At 42.3% G+C, this 20,209-nt stretch overlaps 1 protein-coding gene across 1 annotated transcript; it reads right to left on the bottom strand.

Moving 5' to 3' along the window:
• Positions 1 to 3,769: 3,769 nt before the first annotated feature.
• LOC128097635 (olfactory receptor 2A12-like) lies at positions 3,770 to 4,773 on the bottom strand. The gene is given in 2 exon segments (XM_052718263.1): positions 3,770 to 4,745; positions 4,747 to 4,773. Coding segments are annotated over 2 exon segments (996 nt in total). The 3' UTR covers positions 3,770 to 3,776.
• Positions 4,774 to 20,209: the final 15,436 nt, after the last annotated feature.

Raw genomic sequence — 20,209 nt, 5'->3', positions numbered from 1 at the left:
CAAAGTTCCTCTACAATGTTGGGGCATCCATCTTCAGCCTACAGGACTAGAATATCTGACAGACTTTTCTGTGAAGCAGGATTTTCTGAAGGGTTGTCCTACCTTGTCTTGGCAAAGTTCAATAGTCCGTCCTTTTATGTCCTGCTTGCCTCATTTGGACAGCATACTCTCAGTAGTCAAGGCAAGAACATTTTCTTGCCCTGTGACTTACTTTTTCCACAAAGAAAGTGAACTCTATATGGAGTTTCTTCAATGCTCATCATCTTTTCTGAAGTAAATTGGTGCTGCCAAGAGCAGACATGTTTCATTGTCATAAAAAAAAACCCTATGTTATTAAAACATCTTAAATGCCATATTCTGTAGATCTCTGAAGTCTTTGAAGATGACCTGTCTATCTAAAATACATCTCTGTTTGACCTTGAAAACTTACAGAATATGACTATAAGTTTGCTATAATAGGTGACTATTAAATTGTAGATGATTATTATATCATCCATATTTCTTAATTATATATTACATTTTTAAATGAGCTGCATAAACGTAATACCCTAAACAAGAGTAGAAATGTACATACAAGTATAACAAAATTAACTTTAAATTTGTATCAGTAAACCAAAATCCATACTGATATAAAATATATAAGATTAACAGTTGTTTTTGGATTAAAGTAGATTTAATAATCTACCCCTTTTCCCCATCATTTCTATATCGTAACCCTCTTCCTTCTTTTAGAAAGAGATTGACTATGACAAATAAAAATTTGTAACCAAATCCCCTAAACAAAGACAAATATCCATAATCCATTTTTTGAGAATGTGGGTGTATTTTCTAGGCTACTTCCTGTTGACTAGGGGTGCTGTTAATTTTATGGGGACACTGAGAAAATTTAGGATTATGGTCAAGTCCTTACTGAAGTAGTTTGTGAGGCTGGATCATCTCAGTCAGCAGCCTTGAAGCCTTTTGGGATGCAAAACTCAGAGGAAACTTCATGAGAGGCACTCTGAAATGTTGAATCATCTGGGCCATCTGTTCCCATTGGAGATTTTTCTGGGGGACTTCTTCAATCAAATCTGATTTTTCTTAACACAGAATGAATCCACAGCCTCTCATTTCCTGTGGAAATAAAAACATAACCTCTTCTCCAAAGTAACATATCTTTTGACTTAAATTTTGTTTTTGTTTTTGTTTTTAATCTGTCTTTACTGCATATCTCTATCTTTGTCTGACCACATGAGCATTTAATCTGATAAACAGGCATCGCTAGGACTAAAGCTTCAGCTTTGACAGAGTTCCAACCATTCCTTGGTTCCTTAAGAAGCTAGTCTCATGGTGGAGGCATGTTTACCACCAGCTCTGAAAGCCATGTTTACCACTCCAACTCTGAGAAGTTTTAGGGTCCATGCTGCCACTGAGTAGTATGTCACCACTACTCATAAACCCCATTTAAGTGTTTGGTAGCAGGACACTTTAAAATAGCCACACAGTTTTTGCTGCTTATGCTGAGTCAGGAAGCCATCTCTAAAAGGAGCCATGCTTCTGCTGGCTGCCAGCAAACAAAGCCTACAGGAGAAAAGACAGTTGCCAAGAAGCTGTGTTTGACTCTGTTTTTGTGTTTAGAATCCTTTTCTTAAGCTTTCTCAGGTTTTATGTGGAAATTCTTGCCAAATGTTTGGGTGCCACATGTAGGCAGAAGATTCTCTCCCACCCACCTGATCCCAAGTAATTGACTCAGAGGCATAATATTAGTTATAAATGCTTGGCGAGTAGCTCAGGCTTATTACCAACTAGCTCTTACACTTAAGTTAACTCATAATTCTTATCTATGCTTAGCCATGTGGCTTGGTGCCTTTTCTCAGTGGGTATTCTCATCTGGCTTCCTCTGCATCTGGCTGGTGACTCCAGACTCCACCCTTCCTCTTCCTAGAATTCTCCTAGTCTGCCTTTACTTCTTGTCTGGCCAATCAGGGTTTTATTAAACCAATTTGAGTGATGAATCTTTACATTGTACAAGAGCATTATCTCCAACAGCAGAAGAAAATAACCTTAAAAATAACTTTATGAAGATGATAGAGGAAATGAAAAATTCTCTTAAAAAATGGAGAAAAAAATTGGAAGAAATCAATAAATCCCTTAAAGAAAGCCAAGATAAAAAACAATCAAAGAGGTGAAGGAAACAGTTCAAGACTTGAAAATTGAAATGGAAACAATAAAGAAAACACAAGGAAATTCTGGAAATGGAAACTCTAGGTAAGCAAACAGGAACTACAGATACAAGCATCACCAACAGAATACAAGAAATGGAAGAAAGAATCTCAAGAGTTGAAGATATGATAGAAGAAATAGATTCATTGGTCAAAGAAAATGTTAAATCCAACAAATTCTTAACACAAAACATCCAGGAAATCTAGGACACCATGAAAAGGCCAACCCTAAGAATAAATAATAGGGATAGAAGAAGGAGAAGAATTCCAGCTCAAAGGCACAGAAAATATATTCAACAAAATCATAGAAGAAAACTTTTCCAACCTAAAGAAGGACATGCCTATGAAGGTATAAGAAGCTTAAAGGACAAATAAACTGGACCCAAAAAAAAAAGTCCCCTCACCACATAATAATCAAAACAGTAAACATACAGTGTAAAGAAAGAATATTAAGAGCAGTAAAGGAAAAAGGCCAAGTAACACATAAAGGGAGACCTATCAAAATTATACCCAACTTCTAAATGGAGACTCTGAAAGTCAGAAGGTCCTGAACAGATACCATCCATAGGAGAGCTGGCTCCGCCCCTTGCAGGCCTCTGTTCACAAGAGATCTGGCTTAGCCTCACACCAGGAGCTGCAAGGAATCCTAGGCAGTGGCATGTAGGGGACTGGGCCCATCATTCATTGAGACAGGGAGAGGTGGACCCACCCCTTATTGGGGGGAGGCACAGTGGAGACCCAGGAGACACAGCTGACCAACTCAGCTACCACCCAGGCCCAGCTCCAGGGCCTTGAATTGACCCATTCCAACATCTACCCGATCTGCGAGGGGCTAGAGAACATGAAGGGGCCTGTCCTGTGGAACCATAGCCACAGGATCTCTATAACTCTGGGCAACAATATCTCATTGAAGAGGAGTCTAGGTGAGGGTCCAGTATTGATGCTGTAGCAGAAGCCAGAGGCCTTGAACCAGAACAATGACTCATTGCAATGAATTGCAAGTAAAGCTGTATAGGAAAAAGGGTATACTGCCTGACACACTGCAGCTTCCAATACCACTATGAAGAAGGAATATGTGATGGAGATGTAAGAAAGACAGAGGAGCAGAGTGGTATATCACTGCAGAACAGGAGATGCAACAGCTGTGACTGGGATGAGAGAAGGCTGGAACTGATAGAGAAACAGGTCGTTACACAGAGGGGACAGCAACATGTTGGTTTTGTATTTCAATTTTTTATTTTCTTTGGGGAGGAAATTATAAGGGTGGAGGGCAGATATGGAAGGACTGGGAATAGGGTGATTGGGGTGCAAAATGAGCAATTCCCAAAGAACAAATTAAAAATATGTTTAAAGAGAATAAATTTCTGCAGGTGTTATTCAGTAAGCTTACTAAGGTGTTTTGAATTACATCTTAGTGTAGCCTGTCAATCAAAACAGACACCATGGTTTCACAGGGTTTGTCCCAATTACCAGTTACTATGTGGGTTCAAACACATTAGTCAGTTAGATACAATAAAGACACTGTCCCTTTCTTAAACATTGAGTACTCTAACTCAGCTTGTCCTGGATTCTGGCTCAGCAGTCTACCCTACTATGGCCCACCACCTTAAGAAATGCCCTCTTGATGTCTTTATTCCGTAGACTATAGACCACGGGATTGAGCAAGGCTGTAAAGGTATTGTAAAAGAGTGAGATCTGCTTGTCTCGCTCAGATGAGTAGCTGGAGTTGGGCCTCATGTAGATGTAACTGCATGGACCATAGAAGAATATGACCACAGTCAGGTGGGAGGCACAGGTAGAGAAAGCCTTGCAGCGGCCCTGGGTGGACTTGATCTTGAGAATAGCCTTGACAATATGAACATAGGAGGCCACAATGAGGGAAATGGGAGTAACAACCACAAAAACACTCAAGACTAGGTCCACCATCTCAATGATGTGGGTATCCATGCAAGCCAGGCTGCGCACTGAAGGACCTTCACAGAAATAGTGGTTGACCTTGTTGGGCCCACAATATGGCAGACTCATGGTGAAGAAAGTATGCAACACAAAAAAGAAGAAACCGCAGATCCATGTCCCAGCAGCCAACCATACGCACAGTCCCCAGTTGAGGATGACAGTATAACGCAGTGGGTAGCAAATGGCCACATATCTGTCATAAGCCATGACAACAAAGAAGGTACACTCAGTCATACCCAGGGCATTAAACATATACATCTGCAGCCAGCAGCCAGCAAAGGAGATGGTCTGAGAGTGAGCAAGAAGATGCACCAACATCTGGGGCATGGTGGTGGTGACATAGCACATATCCAACAGGGCAAGTATACAGAGGAAGAAGTACATGGGAGTATGCAGCTGTGTGTCCAGGCAGATCAGCATGATGATGAGCCCATTGCCCAGGACTGAGCATAGGTAGATGAGAAGGAACACAATGAAGAGGATGCTGTTGGTTGTGGGGTCACTGGAGAAGCCAAGCAGGATAAACTCAGAAACCCAGCTTTGATTCTGCCCTGGAATCATCCACCTGGTGGGGCCTGTAAGAGAATCACATTCATCTATGTGTCACCTGACACATGTCAGCTATAGAGGGAGAAAGGGAAGATACAGGCTGGAGAGATGGCTCAGAGGTTAAGAGCACTGACTGCTGTTCCAGGGAACCAGATAGTTCAGAGCTGTCTGTGCCTCCAGTTCCAGGGGATCTGACTCTCTCACCTCCACAGGCAAGAGATACACATGGTGCACAAGCATGCAGGTAGGCAAAACCCCATTACTTAAAATAAATAAAAATAATACTTTTTAATTAAAAAAAGAAAGGCTGATGTGTGGGTTCTGAGCACACTGTTCAGTTTCCATGCACACTTCTCAAGTTACTGAACCCTAGTCTCTTCATCTATCAAATGAGGCTGATGACACTCATGTCTCAGGACTATGATGAATATCTAAACCATCTCACAGAAATCCTGGAAACACCATGTAACACATGACATGTCACATGCAGTCTCACATTCTCATTCCATCCCTGGGAAGGCAGAGAAGAGATCCTCACAGTAAGAGGCTCCTAGCTACATCAACTGAAATGAGGAGCACTGGGGCCAACTGTCTCAATGAATGAGGAGAGAGCAATTGATGAAGGCTCCCCTATAAGTCTCTGAACACACACACACACACACACACACACACACACACACACACACACCCCACAGACAAATGCAGAGGAGAATAAACAAGTAGATGAAGACAGAACACATGTCATTCAGACACAGGCCATCACACATACAGTCCCATGAGTTAATGACAGAAGTTCTCAGGTGCAATGCACTGATTCTTCCTGAATACACTGGAATCTTCACAGAGAATGCTGATGGACCCTGTGGATAAGGAAGGAGGAAAATCATTTCTTCCTTTCTTAATCCTGTCTCCCTTGCACACAAACAATCAATTCTGGTGTGCATTGTAGGTTTGGGTAGTAAATCTAAAGCAACCAATTTTTTCGAATCAAACCTGATAAATATATTTACCATTTTACCGGGAAGCAAAAGTAAGATTTTTTTAAAGAACATAATAGTAATCTGGAATAAGGGAAAAAGAAGTATTCAAAATATTTATACAAAGAATTAGAAAGATATATCATTAAAACAGATGCTCCAATGGAAGAGTGAACAGTATTTAAAGGGCATTTCACAAGGCAGCTGTCTAGTGAGCACTGATGAGGCTCAGGTCCTCAGCACCATCACTCATCTGGAAAGTGCAGGAGAACACCACAGTGCCAACATCCACCCTCCTCTTCTCCATCTCACATCCCCACACACCTACCAGCATGGCTACAGTAACAGATATCTAGTGTTGACAAGAGTAACTGGATCTGATGGGAGAGTAAATTAAAATTATCCTTAAGTGTATGGCTAGCTGTGTTCCCTAACGTTGAACACACTTAATGCATTGCCCAGCAATACAAATGTTAACTTTATTTCTGAAACAATATGTAAACACAAAGGCACCTACAAACTCATGCTCAAGGAAAGACCTGTGAATGAAATATGCAGACACTATTTAAAATAGGCTAAACTAGGGCACCAACCATGCTAGTTAACAAGACAGTGGTTAAGGCAGGAATTGGTTTTCATGGGAGTAGAAATATGAAAGAGACTTCTAGACATCCTGTCTTCTCTTCCCCTGTCCCCATCCCCTCTTCTGACCAGTATACTGCTCATGACCCTCACTGCTGTCCTTCCTTTCAATCCAGGTCAGGAGCCCATCATCTCTCCCGGCAGTTCTGCATCAGCATCAGCATCTGCATCAGCATCTCCATGTGCCCCTTGCCTCTTAGTTTTCCTCCTTCAATACAGTCTTTTTAATTTTAATTTTTAAAGATATTGCAGTCAATATACTTAGATCATATTCTTTCCCTCCTCCAACTTCTTCCAGATCCTTCCCACCCAACTTTATGTTCTTTATCCTCCCATTCTCTATTTCAGGACAAAAAAAACAACATTTTTATAAAAATTAAAGAAAAAATAAAACAAAAAATACCAAAGGAAAAACAAAACCAAACCATGGAATCATTTTCCTATTGGCCAACTCCTCCCAGGCATGAGGGCTGCCCTGGAGTATAACTGATATGCTCAGTGACTCTCTGCTGGAAAAAACAGATTTTACCTTTCCTAGCAGGTATCAACTGCAATATCTTCTTGTTTAGGGGCAGGACTTGGAGTCCCCTTCCCCTTCTCACTGCTGGCCATTTGTCTGCATCAACACATTCTCCATGTGACTGCTACCTCAGTTTTTTAAAGAAATCACATTGCTGCTATCTGGCCCCTGTTAAAATCCTTTTAAGAGCTTCAATGAACTATTATTTGAGTCAGATGCACAGGTTATTCCTAACCTGCCTCTGCCTGCCTGTGAAGACTCAGACTCAGTGCACAAATGTCTCCTCTGCAATCTCTCCATGCACAAATCTCCATGCAAGCACTATGAGTATCCTGCATGCATCTGCCTCTCTCACACCTTAAGTCATGTGCCTAGATTCTCATCATGGAATGAGGACCATCTCACGCATCGTGTTGCCCACACTGGAGCCACACTAGGACTTAGCTTGGCCAGGAAACCTTTCCTGTTATGCAGCAACCTCCCACCTCTAACCTAGATAGGATACAGCATGCATGTCTTGTTCATTGGCCGGTTACAATCTGAAGAATCCTAGAGGGGTCTAATATCAATTTTGACACCAAACAACTTGGACAAACCCTTTTACTCTCTTGTTAATTGAAACCCCAGACAACTAATGAAGAATTGTCTCTGAAGGAGTCTGGCTGTATGGGTGACTTCCTAACTTTTGCAACAGTAGAAAAGAACTTGGATCATTTACATATTCCAGTCAATATTGCACTAACTTTAGTTTAACATCACAACAGTTCACTGAAGGAAGTATTCTTACCTGTGTGTTATAGGTGAACACCTAAGGCCTGGAGAGGGAGATTTGTTTCAAATTGCAAGCTCAGCATGGGAGAAGTGGGGGTTTAGCCTGGCTCTCAGTCACCATCTCTGCTTCTGGCACACAGGCTCTGAAGTGGGGAGGTAAGGAAGGCAAAGTCTACACATTGTCCATCTACTTGAGCTTATTGAGACTCAGCACAGGCCAGAGCCCTCCTAGGACAGAGCTGGATGGCTAGCCACAGACCAGCTCTCCTGGTGAGATTTCCCCTCCTGTCTGAATGTGGGAGGCCCTCGGTGTATTTAAATTAGAAGAATCCATGGAAAGAAGATTTGAGGTGTGATTTTCACAGCATGGGACACCATTTAGTGATCCACAGTATTTTGTAGTTTCCCAGCCCAGTGGCCTCAGACTTAGCTTACAATGTACTCACCAGCACTGCTCCCCAAGTCTGTGAGCTCATGCTCACAGAAGAATATATCATGATTGATTTCCAGGCAGGAAAATGCTACACATGCTATCTCCAAGCCAGTATCTGGAAGGTTTAGGATCAGGATTCCAAGGAAATACTTGACTATATAGCAAATTTGGGGCCAGGCTAGGCTAAGGCACACTCACATCCCCCCACCACCCAAAAAAAAGCATGATTGCTCTGCCCACAAGTATCAATTGTGTCTCTGTAGTGTGGTGTCTCCTTTAAAGACATGGACCATCACTGCCCCTTCATGGACATGGCTTTCTGCTTCACTTCAGATCTTTGAGCTCAGGACTCCATATTCTTTACTTCTCAACATGATTTGAAAGAGACAACCCTCTGTAAATGTTTATTAAATTAATAAAGGGAGAAATGAAGAAAGAAGTAAGGAAACAACGTTGAGAAAGGAAGGAAAGAAGAGCAGGCAATGAGGGAACAGGTCTGGGGAGTTTGAGATGTATGCACAGAAGACCTGAGATGGAGGGCTTGACTAATTATTACCTCTAGACCCACTTGCCTGAACCCCACCAACTAGCCAAGCACCAGTGACCATCTTACCACCTGTAAATCCAGGGAATGTGTCACTGAGTGGCTATTATGAGGAAGCCTCATAAAACAACTGAGTCCAGGGAGTTGGGATTCTAGGCAGCTCAATCTTCAGAAAAATTTCAAGGTGCTGTAGAGTTTGAGGACTGAATCTCCTGCTTCCTCTGCAAGTAGGCCAGCCGTGACTCCTGAAGATGGCATCTATAAAATCCTGCTTAGCAAAGGCAAGCTCAGACATCTTCACCTCTTCCCAGTGGGACCAGAAGCTGAGGTTTTATGACCCTGCCTCCTCTCTGAGCCTCCCCCAGAGAGCTGGGAAAGAACCATTTCTGTTCCCAGTAGAGATGCTAAGAAGATTCCTGGATGCTGTCAACAAGAGCACTTCAGTGAGACCCTTGGGGACAGAGCAGGAAGAAACAACCCACAGGAGGAGGAGTGGTGACTTGTTACTTTCTCTAGACTAATTGGGGAATAAGAGCAGCTCAGAGAAGAGGAGGTGGGACCTGGTCACCTGAGACACAGGTCAGGGACTTGAGTTCTCATTCTGATTCCTCCTTTACAGCCCAAACCCCGAGCCCTGACACTCATGAGACCATGTTTGAGTCACACTCCTCTTCCTTCCTCAACCACCTTGGGGCAATCACAGTCCTCCCTTCTTTACTGTGTAATGCCTGAGCAAGTCACCCAGAACCTCTGATGTAATAAAGAGTCATCAACGGTGGAGGCTGGAGGGTTAGCTCTGGGAAAAGAGAACTTGCTGGGCTTGCAAAAGACCCAATTTGATTGCCATCACATACATGGCAGCTCACAACCATCTCTATCTCCTGTTCTAGAGGATCTAGTACCTTCTTCTGATATTCTCAGGAACCAGACATGCATGTGGAATACACACACAGGTGCAGGCAAAACGCTCATACACATAAACAAAAAAACAAACAAAAACAAATAAAAAGGTGTCAACCATGACATTGTAGCCGATATTTCTTGGGGCTGAGAGCTCACAAATAATGACATGGAGAATTATTATTAATTATGAAAGCTTGCCTTTAGTTTAGGCTTGTCTCACTAGCTCTTATAACTAAAATTAACCAGCTTATATTAATCTACATTCTACCATGTGGCTTTTTACCTTTCTTTCATTCTGTCTGACTCTCCAGGTCTCTTTGGCGTCTCCTGATAATCGAGTACCTCAATTATCCACTTCGTCTCTCTGCCGGGAAGACCTACCTATAGCTCCTGCCTAGCTACGGGCAGTCAGCTTTTTGTTATGCCGAACACATCAATACCTCTTCACAGTGTACAAATATCCCACAACATGACATACCAACATGGAATCAGCAGTGACATCTCATGCCAGTGGAGTGAGAAAACACTCATACAGCTCATGTCTCTCAGATGCAAATAAGAATTTGGGTCCAAATATATATAGCTTTGGAGCATGTTCTCTTGAACTTCCTGTTTTTCTGCCCCAGTTGCATCTTCTGTAGAATTCCAATAGTAACTCTTCCCTTCTAGGATAGCTAGAAGATAAATGTGATGATGTCAGCACCCTGCCACATGTTCTGGCCAGTGTTCCATGACCTCCATTCTCTATCCCCGCCTAATGTCTCCATCTTTGTTTCCTAAGGATTCAGAAGGAGAAAACGGGACTATAAAGTCTTCCTGCAGAGAGTGATTGATTGAAAAGGGGTTGGAGTCTGTGAGCTACTCTTTAAACATAGCCAACAGTAACAGTTAATTTTAAAATGACAACTAAATAAATTGTACAGGAAACAAAGGCAGAATGTCTAGGAATGTGGCTCAGCTGTATAGCACCTGAGTAAACAGAATGCTCGAGGCTAGAGTTTGAGTCATGGCATTAATAAAAGTGAAGCAACACAGGCTCTGAACTCTGCACAGGCTGGTGAGCACCTCCATTGCCCTGTGCCCTGTGCTCCAGGGGTTGTTTACTGTGGCACCTTTGCTGCTTGAAACTCTGAACATGTGATCTCAACTGTGGTTCAGAGGCCTGTGTTGCCACCATGACACTGCCATGATGGGTGGATTTGCACCTTAGTAATTGACCATCAGCACCAATCAGAAGCCCCTTGACACAGCCCTGACCCCTGCAGTGCTGTTACTCAGCCTTGTCCCACAGCTCTGACCCCAACTCTTCCCACTCCTGTTGTTGGTCCTTATCAGCTCTGGAGAGGCAGTGGAGTCCAGGCAGAGGTTCTTCTCCACTGGGATAGACAAGGAGACAGGTTCAGAGGGAAGCAGACAGAACCCACTGAGTGTCACATACAGAATAACACAGCCATCCTGGCTCTGTTGTTTTTAGTCATAGAGATTTTATTATAAATTTATAGGGAGAGGTTCAAGAGGGAGAGAGAGACACACACACACACCACGTGAGTTAGACATGGATGTCATCAACATGGCAGAAAAACAACTACATGTTGGAAATCAGGACTTGAAAAGGTAGGTAGACAACAGATCCTCCTGGCTACCCCAAGGGACTGCTGTATTTTTTAATGACTGTAGCACTTTGAGGTTCCCAAAAATAGTTCTACATGCCCATTGCACAGATAAAGAAACAGTGACCCAGAAAACATTAGCAGTTTGGCAAAGATCACCAACTAGTGAATGATAGAACCATTTTCAGGGCTTGGCCAAAGTCTCTGGGGTGACGCTAAATCTGTCCTGTCTATCAGATACCTGATGTGTGAGTTCAAGCTAATGGCTATACCTGGGCTCTGACCAAAAATGCTCCTGATACTCAGTGGTCATAGGGTCACCCATAGGTCAGCATGAAGAAAAGTCAAACTCTAGAGGTTTCATTCTGAACCAGGTGGACCCACAGGCCTGAAGGAGAAGATGGAGAGCTTTGAGAAAGGAGAAGCCAGCAGATCCACAGTTCTTACATCCAGGGACTCCTTAATTGGCCCCCAGATGGCAGCACCTCATTAATGGACCATGTGAGAATTGGCTCATTTGATAAGAAAACTTCAAAAAGTTTTCTGGTTTCGTGTTTGGAGGACCCTGAGGGGAATAGCAAGATGTTGCACTGTTACCTAACAGTGAGACCATTAAAATGGTCCCTTAGGACATCACACTGAATCTCATAGCTAGTTTCTCATCAGATCTTCACACAACAGGCCTAGAAGGTAGGCCTAAGGTCCCCATTTCACAGATGTGGTGAACGTGATGACAAACACTCAGCCTTTGCCATGGCCACAGTCTACTTTGTTACTGATGATGGTTTAAGGCATTTTGGTGTTCTCTGAATCAGAAAGTGCATGTGAGACCAACATAGCCAGCTCCTTATTCTTTTAGAGCTATGAAATCTAAGTCCCCCAAATAAAAGTGATTCTCAAGCAGATGAGATAATCTGTGGGAGCCTGGAACCTTCAGGTGTGGCCTCCCAGCTGTAGGTCCGGTCAATCATCCAAGGATCCCCCCTCCTGGCTGTGGGACCTATACATCATCCCAGGATCCCCCCTCCAGACCTTGAGCCCTAACTGTTACACCAAGATCCCCTCTCTGTTCCTTGTCTTGCAATTTGAAGGAAGACCTGTCCTGCTGCCGCCCAGTGATAATTAACCTGTCACAAGACCAGCATGCACATGTTCTCAGCATCCAGGGTCTTGTGTTTGGAATTTCAGGTCTCTGAGTTCTGTGTGAGAGAGAACATATGGACACACAGATTTGGCAAGCAAGAGGATGGTGAATAGAATGTTGATGGTGTCAACAGAAAACAACAAATAGTCTGTAAGGATGACAGTGATGATCATAGTAACAGTGATAACTAAGAATGTTACTTTTGTCAGTGTTAACTTAAAATAAGTCATTTCACGGCTAAAACATCCATATGAAATATAGTGTTAATCTTGATTTCCGGCTCAGGAAACTGAACTATAGAGTTGGTGACATACCAGAGTCTACATCAGAACCTTGCAGAGTAAGATGTTACACTTGATGTGGGATGCTAAATGTTTAACCAGCAACTCTCCACAATAACAGAAGCAAAGGAAAGTGAAGCCAGGCCTGCTTCTAAGCCAGTAGGCAGTCATGCTGCTGAGCCCACGCATAGCCTCCATCCCTGACACCTGAGCCTGGTGTTCATCAGTTCACTGGGCAAGTTATTAGTTATGTTCCTTGTTGCTATGATAAAATACCTAACACAAGCCACTTGAAGAAGTGCTTATTAAACTGAGGATCTGAGGGAACAGTCAGTAACGCCAGGGAAGTCATGGAAGTAGGAGCAGATTCAGGGTCATGTTGTTTTTCCAGTCAGGAAGCCGACAGGTAGATGTCTATTCAGACCATTCTCTCTTTTACACTTTGTAGGACCCAGACCCTGGAAAAGTGACGCCCACAATCAAGTTGGAGCACCCCACATCAGTTAAAACTTTCTGGAAACACACTCACAAGATCCAAAAGGGGCGATCCACAGTGAGTCTAAATCCAGAAGAGATGACAGTGGATATGACCATGACAAGCAGTGAGAGGATGGCCATGGAAGGGGATGAGAGGCATCTGCAGAGAATGGCATCCCATCCATTTAACTCCCGTATCCTTTCCTGTTGAGGACACCTCTGATGCAGATTCAGATGAGACAGAAACATCTTACCATTCTTTCCATTTCTATGAAGGCTATGCACAGATCTCTCCACACTCACTCTCTCCAATTTTACAATTATATTCCATGAATGTTCATGACCATGTAACCAGCCCACACGCCACAATGTATTCATCAATATAGACTCTTACCTGGAAGACATTTCTTCTTCTAAACCAAATGCCATGGACAGTGTTCTATCCTCTGAATGGGTTTCTCCTCACTGCTGTCTTCAGGCACATCCCAGAAATAAGACACAGTGCTCTGCTGTCCACTATCACGTAGGGCAGGCATGTCATTCAGAACCATGTGTAACCAGCATGGGTTTGCTCCTCCTGCTCAACTTACTGTAAGGAACTGCCCATGGGGACCACAGGATCAAACTGTGCAAGGGATGTAGCAGGAGTAGATCACTTGGATCACTTTCTCATGTTGCCTACGTGTGCTTTCATAGACTGCTAGAGATTTCTGTGGGTGCACAAAGACATTTCATGATGCCAGCTTTGTGACCCAGTACATGGGAGCCCTGTTTATTATGGGCATCAATGAAAAAAATGATAAAAGGAAACAAAAGCATTTTCATCCGTTAAGGTGTGATTTATATATGTATTTAAATATATAATATCTGTAATAGTAACATATATATACAAACACTGAGTTCACATGGTCATTTGAAAGCTGTGGTTATTATATCAAAAGGTGTGATTTATTATGTATTTAAATATATAATACCTGTAACAGTGCCACATATATACAAACACTGAGTTCACATGGTCATTTGAAAGCTGTGGTTATTGTATCAAAAGACTATGCTGTTAAGATATCTGCACATCCTAAGCAGACACACAAATTCAGTGAACCTCTATCATAATCCTAGCTGTCACCCTTTTGAAATTGCCAAATGGATCCTAAAGTTCAATGGGAAGTATAAGGGACTCAGAAGAGGCCTGTGGTGGTTTGAATAAGAATGGCCCCATAGGCTCATATATTTAAATGCTTAGTCACCAGGGAGTAGAACACTTTGGAAGGATTAGAAGGTATGGTGGTTTGAAAGAAAATGACCACCAAAGGGAGTGTCTCCATTAGGAAGTATGGCCTTTAGTGGGTGTGGCTTTGTTTTAGGAAGTGTGTCCCTAAGGGGGTGGACTTTGAGGTCTTCTATGCTTAATCTATTCCCAGTGTTACAATTCACTTGCAGCTCAGCTCCTTCCCTAACACCAGGTCTGGCTGGATGCCACCCACCATGATGATAATGGGCTAAACCTCTAAATTATGAGTTAGCCTAATTAAATTCTTTCTTTATAAGAGTTGCCATGGTTGCAGTGTCTCTTCACAGCAGTAGAAACCCTAACGAAGACAGAAGTTGGTACCAGGCACTAATGTCCTAAGGAATATGGACTTTGGGACTGTGGATTAGAAAATCTGTTGAACACTTTAAGTGCTGCTTAATGGGCCACACTAGTAGAAGTGTGGAAGACAGTGGTGCTGTGTAGGCAGAGTTTTCCTGTCCCAAGTGCACTCTCTCAAATAACCACTCAGAGTCTTAATATTAATTGTAAATGCTTTGCTAATAGCTCAGGCTTGTTACTAGCTAACTCTTACAACTTAAATTAACTCATTTCTATTAATCTATGTGCTGCTACATGGCTCGTAGCTTTACCTGTCCTCCAGCATGGCTTGTTCCCTCTGTGCCTGCTGGCGTCTCCTCTGACTCTGTCCTTCTTCATCCTAGCATCCTTAGTTTGGTTGTTCTGCCTATATTTCCTGCCTAGCTACCAGCTATTCAGCTTTCTATTAAACCAATTCAAGTGATAAATCTTTACAGTGTACAAAAGAATTATTCCACAGCAGCGTTGTGTGGTGATATTTTGTTTGGGTTCTAACAAACAAAGCTTGCCTGAAGATCAGAGTTCAGAGCTAAGCCACTAGTTAGCCATAAAGGCCAGGCAGTGGTGGCACACACCTTTAATCCCAGCACTCAGGAAACAGAAGCAGATGGATCTCTGTGAGTTCAAGGCCACCCTGGGCTATACAAGATTGATCCAGTCTAAAAGAGAAACAGAGGCAGGCAGTGGTGGCATACATCTTTGATCTCAGCACTTGGGATCTCAGTCTTTTAATACTAGCACTAGGGAGGTGGAGACAGGAAGTGATATGGCTGGGTGGAGGGAGGAATATAAGGTGGAAGGAGACAGGAACTCAGTCTCTTTCAACTGATGATTTCATAGAGGTAAGAACTGTAGTGCCTGGCTGCTCTGCTTCTCTGATCTTTCCACTTTCACCCTGCTCTGACTCCAGGTTTTTATTTATTATTTATTATTAAGACAAATTACACTTTGTGCTACATCTGGTGCCCAACTTTTGGGGCACAAATTCATGAAAAAGCTGCTTGCCTGTGGCTTTGCACATTGGCCAGAGCTGCACATGGCTGGAGCCACTATCCCACCGGCACACCTTTTGTTGCAGCCTCTCTGCACCAAACTCCATGGGAGTGGAGCCCCAATGCCACAGGAGTTAGTCACTTTTGTATGTTCCCTCATACAGACAACTGGCTCTTTGGCTTCTTCTCTACTAGTGGGTTGTGGGCTCTCCCTGGACCCCCTCCTCGGACTGCTACCACACTAGGTACCTGCCTTGAAACCCACTTGGGCTTCTACTGTTCTACACAAAAGCAGTCAGCTCATATCTGAATTGTCATTGTCCACAGATTTGATGAGACAATTGGGAATTCTTAAAGGGAGGAATTAGTTAAAAGAGAGAGTTTTTTCCCAGTTTAAAAAATGAGAAACACTATTATGATGGAGAGAGTTAGGTCTCTGTATGATTACACGATGCATGGTTTGAAAATGGAACAATTAGATGAGAGGATAATTAATTTAGATGGAATTTACATAATGTCAATTATAAATATTACCTGTTTGATCATTTTTGTTTTATCATTTAAAAAGTTGGTTAATACGAGTGCCAAAATAAAAATTTTAGAAAAATTTATTAAAACAGATCATAGAGATATTCAGACCCAGACAGAAGAATTTAGAAGAGAACCAATCTCAGCATTGCATTTAAGGTTACAAAGGAACAGCCCGAGGTTTTCAAACAGCCAACTTTAATTTATCCAGTAAACTTACAGGAACTTCCAAGTGATAGGTATCCTCAAGGCTGTGTAAGAGCTGAATGGACTCCCATGCAAATGTTAGATTTGAAGAGATTTAAGGAAGCAATAGTCTCATATGCCATGCATTAACCTTTGGTGAAGCAGATGTTAAATTCGTGTTCAACTTATAATTGAATTATCCCTCAAGACTGGAGAGATTTGGCTACAAGTGTCTTGGGGCCTGGTCCTCAATTACAATGGAGGACCTGGTGGAAAGATGAGGCTAAGACCATTGGAAAATGAAGTAGGGCTAGAGGTATGGAAATCTCCCAAGACTAACTTCTTGGAGATTATGTCAATGTAGAAAGGCAATCTCTATATGATGATCACATCCTGGCTTTATGCCATACTGCAGCCTTGAATGCTTGGGACAGAATTGAAGAAGTAGGAAAGGAAACTGAGTCATTTACTAAAGTTATGCAGGGTCCAAAAGAAACCTTCACTGATTTCTTACAAAAATTAACTTCAGCAGTAAATAGAATGATATGAAATTCAGAAGCTAGACAAATAATAATTGAATCTCTGGCTTGTGAAAATGCTAAAGCACAATGCAAAAGGGAAATTAGTCTGTTAAAAGCAGGATCAGAACCCTTAGCGGAATGAATCCAAGATACAATCAATATTGAATCTCATAACCATGATGAGGCTTGGATAGGAGAGGTGATTTCCAGAAGTTTGAAGAAAAATCAAAATGTTAAGTGTTTCAATTGCAGTAAACAAGGTCACCTAAAAAGGATTGTAGAGGTATCTTTGTGGATTTCTGGGGACCTCTCTAGCACTTTCCTTCTTCCTATTCCTGTGGGGTCTTCATTTATCATGGTCTCTTTTTCCTTGTTCTCCCTCTCTGTTCTTGATCCAGCTGGTATCTCCCACTCCCCTAAACTCTCTTTCCCTCAATCCTTGCCCTACTGGCAATGGTCAAGAGAAAGCCTGAACTGACCTACTCTGGTGATAGAATGGCCAAACACCCTAACTGTTGTGCTAGGACTCTCATCCAGTGACTGATGGAAGCAGATGCAGAGATCCACGGCCAGGCCCCAGGTGGAGCTCCAGGAGTCCAATCGTCGAGAAAGAGGAGGGATTGTAAGATTGAGAATTGTTGAGACCATGATTGGAAAAAGCACAGGGACAAATAGCCAAACTAGTGGAAACACATGAACTATGAACCAATAGCTGAGGAGCCCCCAACTGGACCAGGCTCTCTGGATAAGTGAGACAGTTGATTAGCTTGGACTGTTTGGGAGGCACCCAGGCAGTGGGACCTGTCCTTAGTGCATGAGCTGACTGTTTGGAACCTGGGGCCTATGCTGGGACACTTTGCTCAGCCTGGGAGGAGGGGACTGGACCTGCCTGGACTGAATCTACCAGGTTGAGCTGAATCCCCAGGGGAGTCCTTGCCCTGGAGGAGATGGGAATGGGGGGTGGGTTGGGGGGAGTGTGGGAGGGCAGGAGGAGGGAGGACAGGGGAATCTGTGGCTGATATGTAAAATTAAATTAAATTGTAAAATAAAAAAGTACATAAAAAAGGATTGTAAACAGAGCATTCCTAGAAACAAGGAATTTTCAAGTAATAATCCCAACAGAACACCCCTCCCTTCTAGATTATGTAGAAGGTATGGCAAAGGCAGGCATGGGACTAATGAATGTAGATCAACAAAGGGCAGTCATGGTAACCCTTTGCCATAGGGAAATACCTTGAGGGGCCTCTCTCAGGCCTCCATGTGAAGTTTGGTTCAGTTGTTTCCTGTCATCATTGGAGGAAACGCCTTCCCAGAGCAAATAAAGAACTTAATGCCTATTGTGGTGATATATTATGTACCCTAATAGAATTTGCCTGAAGATCAGAGAACAGAACAAGCCACTAGATTAAACACAGAGGCCAGGCAGTGGTGGCACACACCTTTAATCTTAGCACTCAGGAAGCAGAGATCTGTCTGGATCTCTGTGAGTTCAAAGTCACCCTGGACTACATGAGATTGATTCAGTCTAGGACAGAAACAGAGCCAGGCAGTGTTGGCACACACCTTTAATCGCAGTACTTGGGAGTCACATGACTTTAATCCCAGCACTTGAGATCTCATGCCTTTGCTACCAGTATTATGGGAAGCATACATGCCTTTAATCCCAGCACTAAGAAGGCTGGGCAGAAAAATGTATATAAGGTGTTAGGAGACAGGAACAAAAGGCTTTTTGGCTGGAGAGCTTTCGGCTGAAGGCTCAGAGGCATTCAATCAGAGGATTTGTGGAGTAGGCGAGGTGAGACACAGTAATGGCTTGTTTCTTTGTCTCTCTGATCTTTCAGCATGTACCCCAATATCTGGCTCCATGATTTTTATTAAAAGACCATTTAGCAATTCGTGTTACAGCCTATTGTAAAAAAAAAAAAAAAAAAAAAACAAACAAAAAAAAAAAAACCCTGCTCTGGGTGATAGAAGAGCTTTAAAAGACAAAACAAAAACTTCAGCAGAAACCATATTGCCAATATTATAAAGATTAGATTTGAACAAGAGAGACTTCTTGATTAGAAGAGGTGATAGTTCATTAACCAGCATGATCATTCAATCTAAACTAACTTATAAGACTAACGAATACGTTTCATTTGATCAGATATAACTTGCCATAAGGGAAACTCCCGAAGTTAGGGTTGGGGAACGGTTTTGTTTTTGTCTTTCCAGGAAAATAACAACAAACATCTTGAGGAGTTTAAATACCTTTGGGACAAAAAAAAAAAGCATTCAAAAGAGGGGGGGAATTACCCAGAAAAAATTACCAAGAAAAGGAATAATCTGACCTAATTCGATCTCTGAAGTCTCCAAAAAGATGATGGGATCCCACAATGGTGATTCCACAAGGACTATAACAATGTCACTAAGCTGACAAAAACCACCTAAAGGTCAGCTTTGAATTACAAACTGCTCAGAACAGTTTTGAGGTGGCTAGCTGAGATGACCCAGCCTCACAGACTACTCTAACCAGAACTTGAGACAAGCCCTGCACTTTCCCATTACACAGAGACTGGACAACAAATGATACAGCTACCTTTCCCAGGACTTGACAATTATCCCAAATTTCTCTTTTCAAGATCCCCTAAAGATGCCATCACCCCCAGACATCAGGAAGTAAACTTAAAAATATGACAACCACATTCCCAAGAGGTAGGGTAGGTAGTTTTTGGTCTTTCAGTGGGTTATGGATATTTGTCATCATTTAGGGTGGTTGGTGACAAGTTGCTATTGGTAATGGTCAGGAAAAAAGCTGAATGAAGGAGATTAGACTCAGGGTTCTTGTTTTGAAAAAGAAAAAAAGGGATATAGAAATGACAGGATAAAAGATAGATTACTGAATCTACTCTGAAAAGAAAAAGGGGGATATAGATATGATAGGATAAAAGGGTAGATTATTGAATCTACTTTTAAAAAGCAACTACTTGTTTTAAATCTTTTACATTGATATGGATCTTTGTATTTTGATACAAAGTTGAGATTATTTTTGTTAGAACATACTGTACATACATTTCTAATCTTATTCAAGGTATTGTACTATACATCTCATTTAACAATGTAATTCAAATTGCTAGTCCTTGAAAGTTATTATTACAAACTACTTAGGATAATAAAGAGGTAAGAACTAATGGTTTTCTGCCCTGCTTCTCTGATCTTTCAGCTTTCACCCTGCTATCTAACTTTGGGTTTTTATTAATAAGACCAATTAGGATTCATGTTACAATGCTCAGTGTGATTTGATGAACTGTGGGTACCTGGCTTAAGAGTTTTCAGAGAAGAAGAACTTTAGTATGTTGCCTGGA

This window comes from Peromyscus californicus, unplaced genomic scaffold (genome assembly GCF_007827085.1).
Source record: "Peromyscus californicus insignis strain IS unplaced genomic scaffold, ASM782708v3 Scaffold_5__1_contigs__length_169319896, whole genome shotgun sequence".
Lineage (NCBI taxonomy): Eukaryota > Metazoa > Chordata > Mammalia > Rodentia > Cricetidae > Peromyscus > Peromyscus californicus.
Note: the sequence above shows the minus strand (reverse complement) of the source record. Positions and strands in the feature narration are given on the sequence as shown.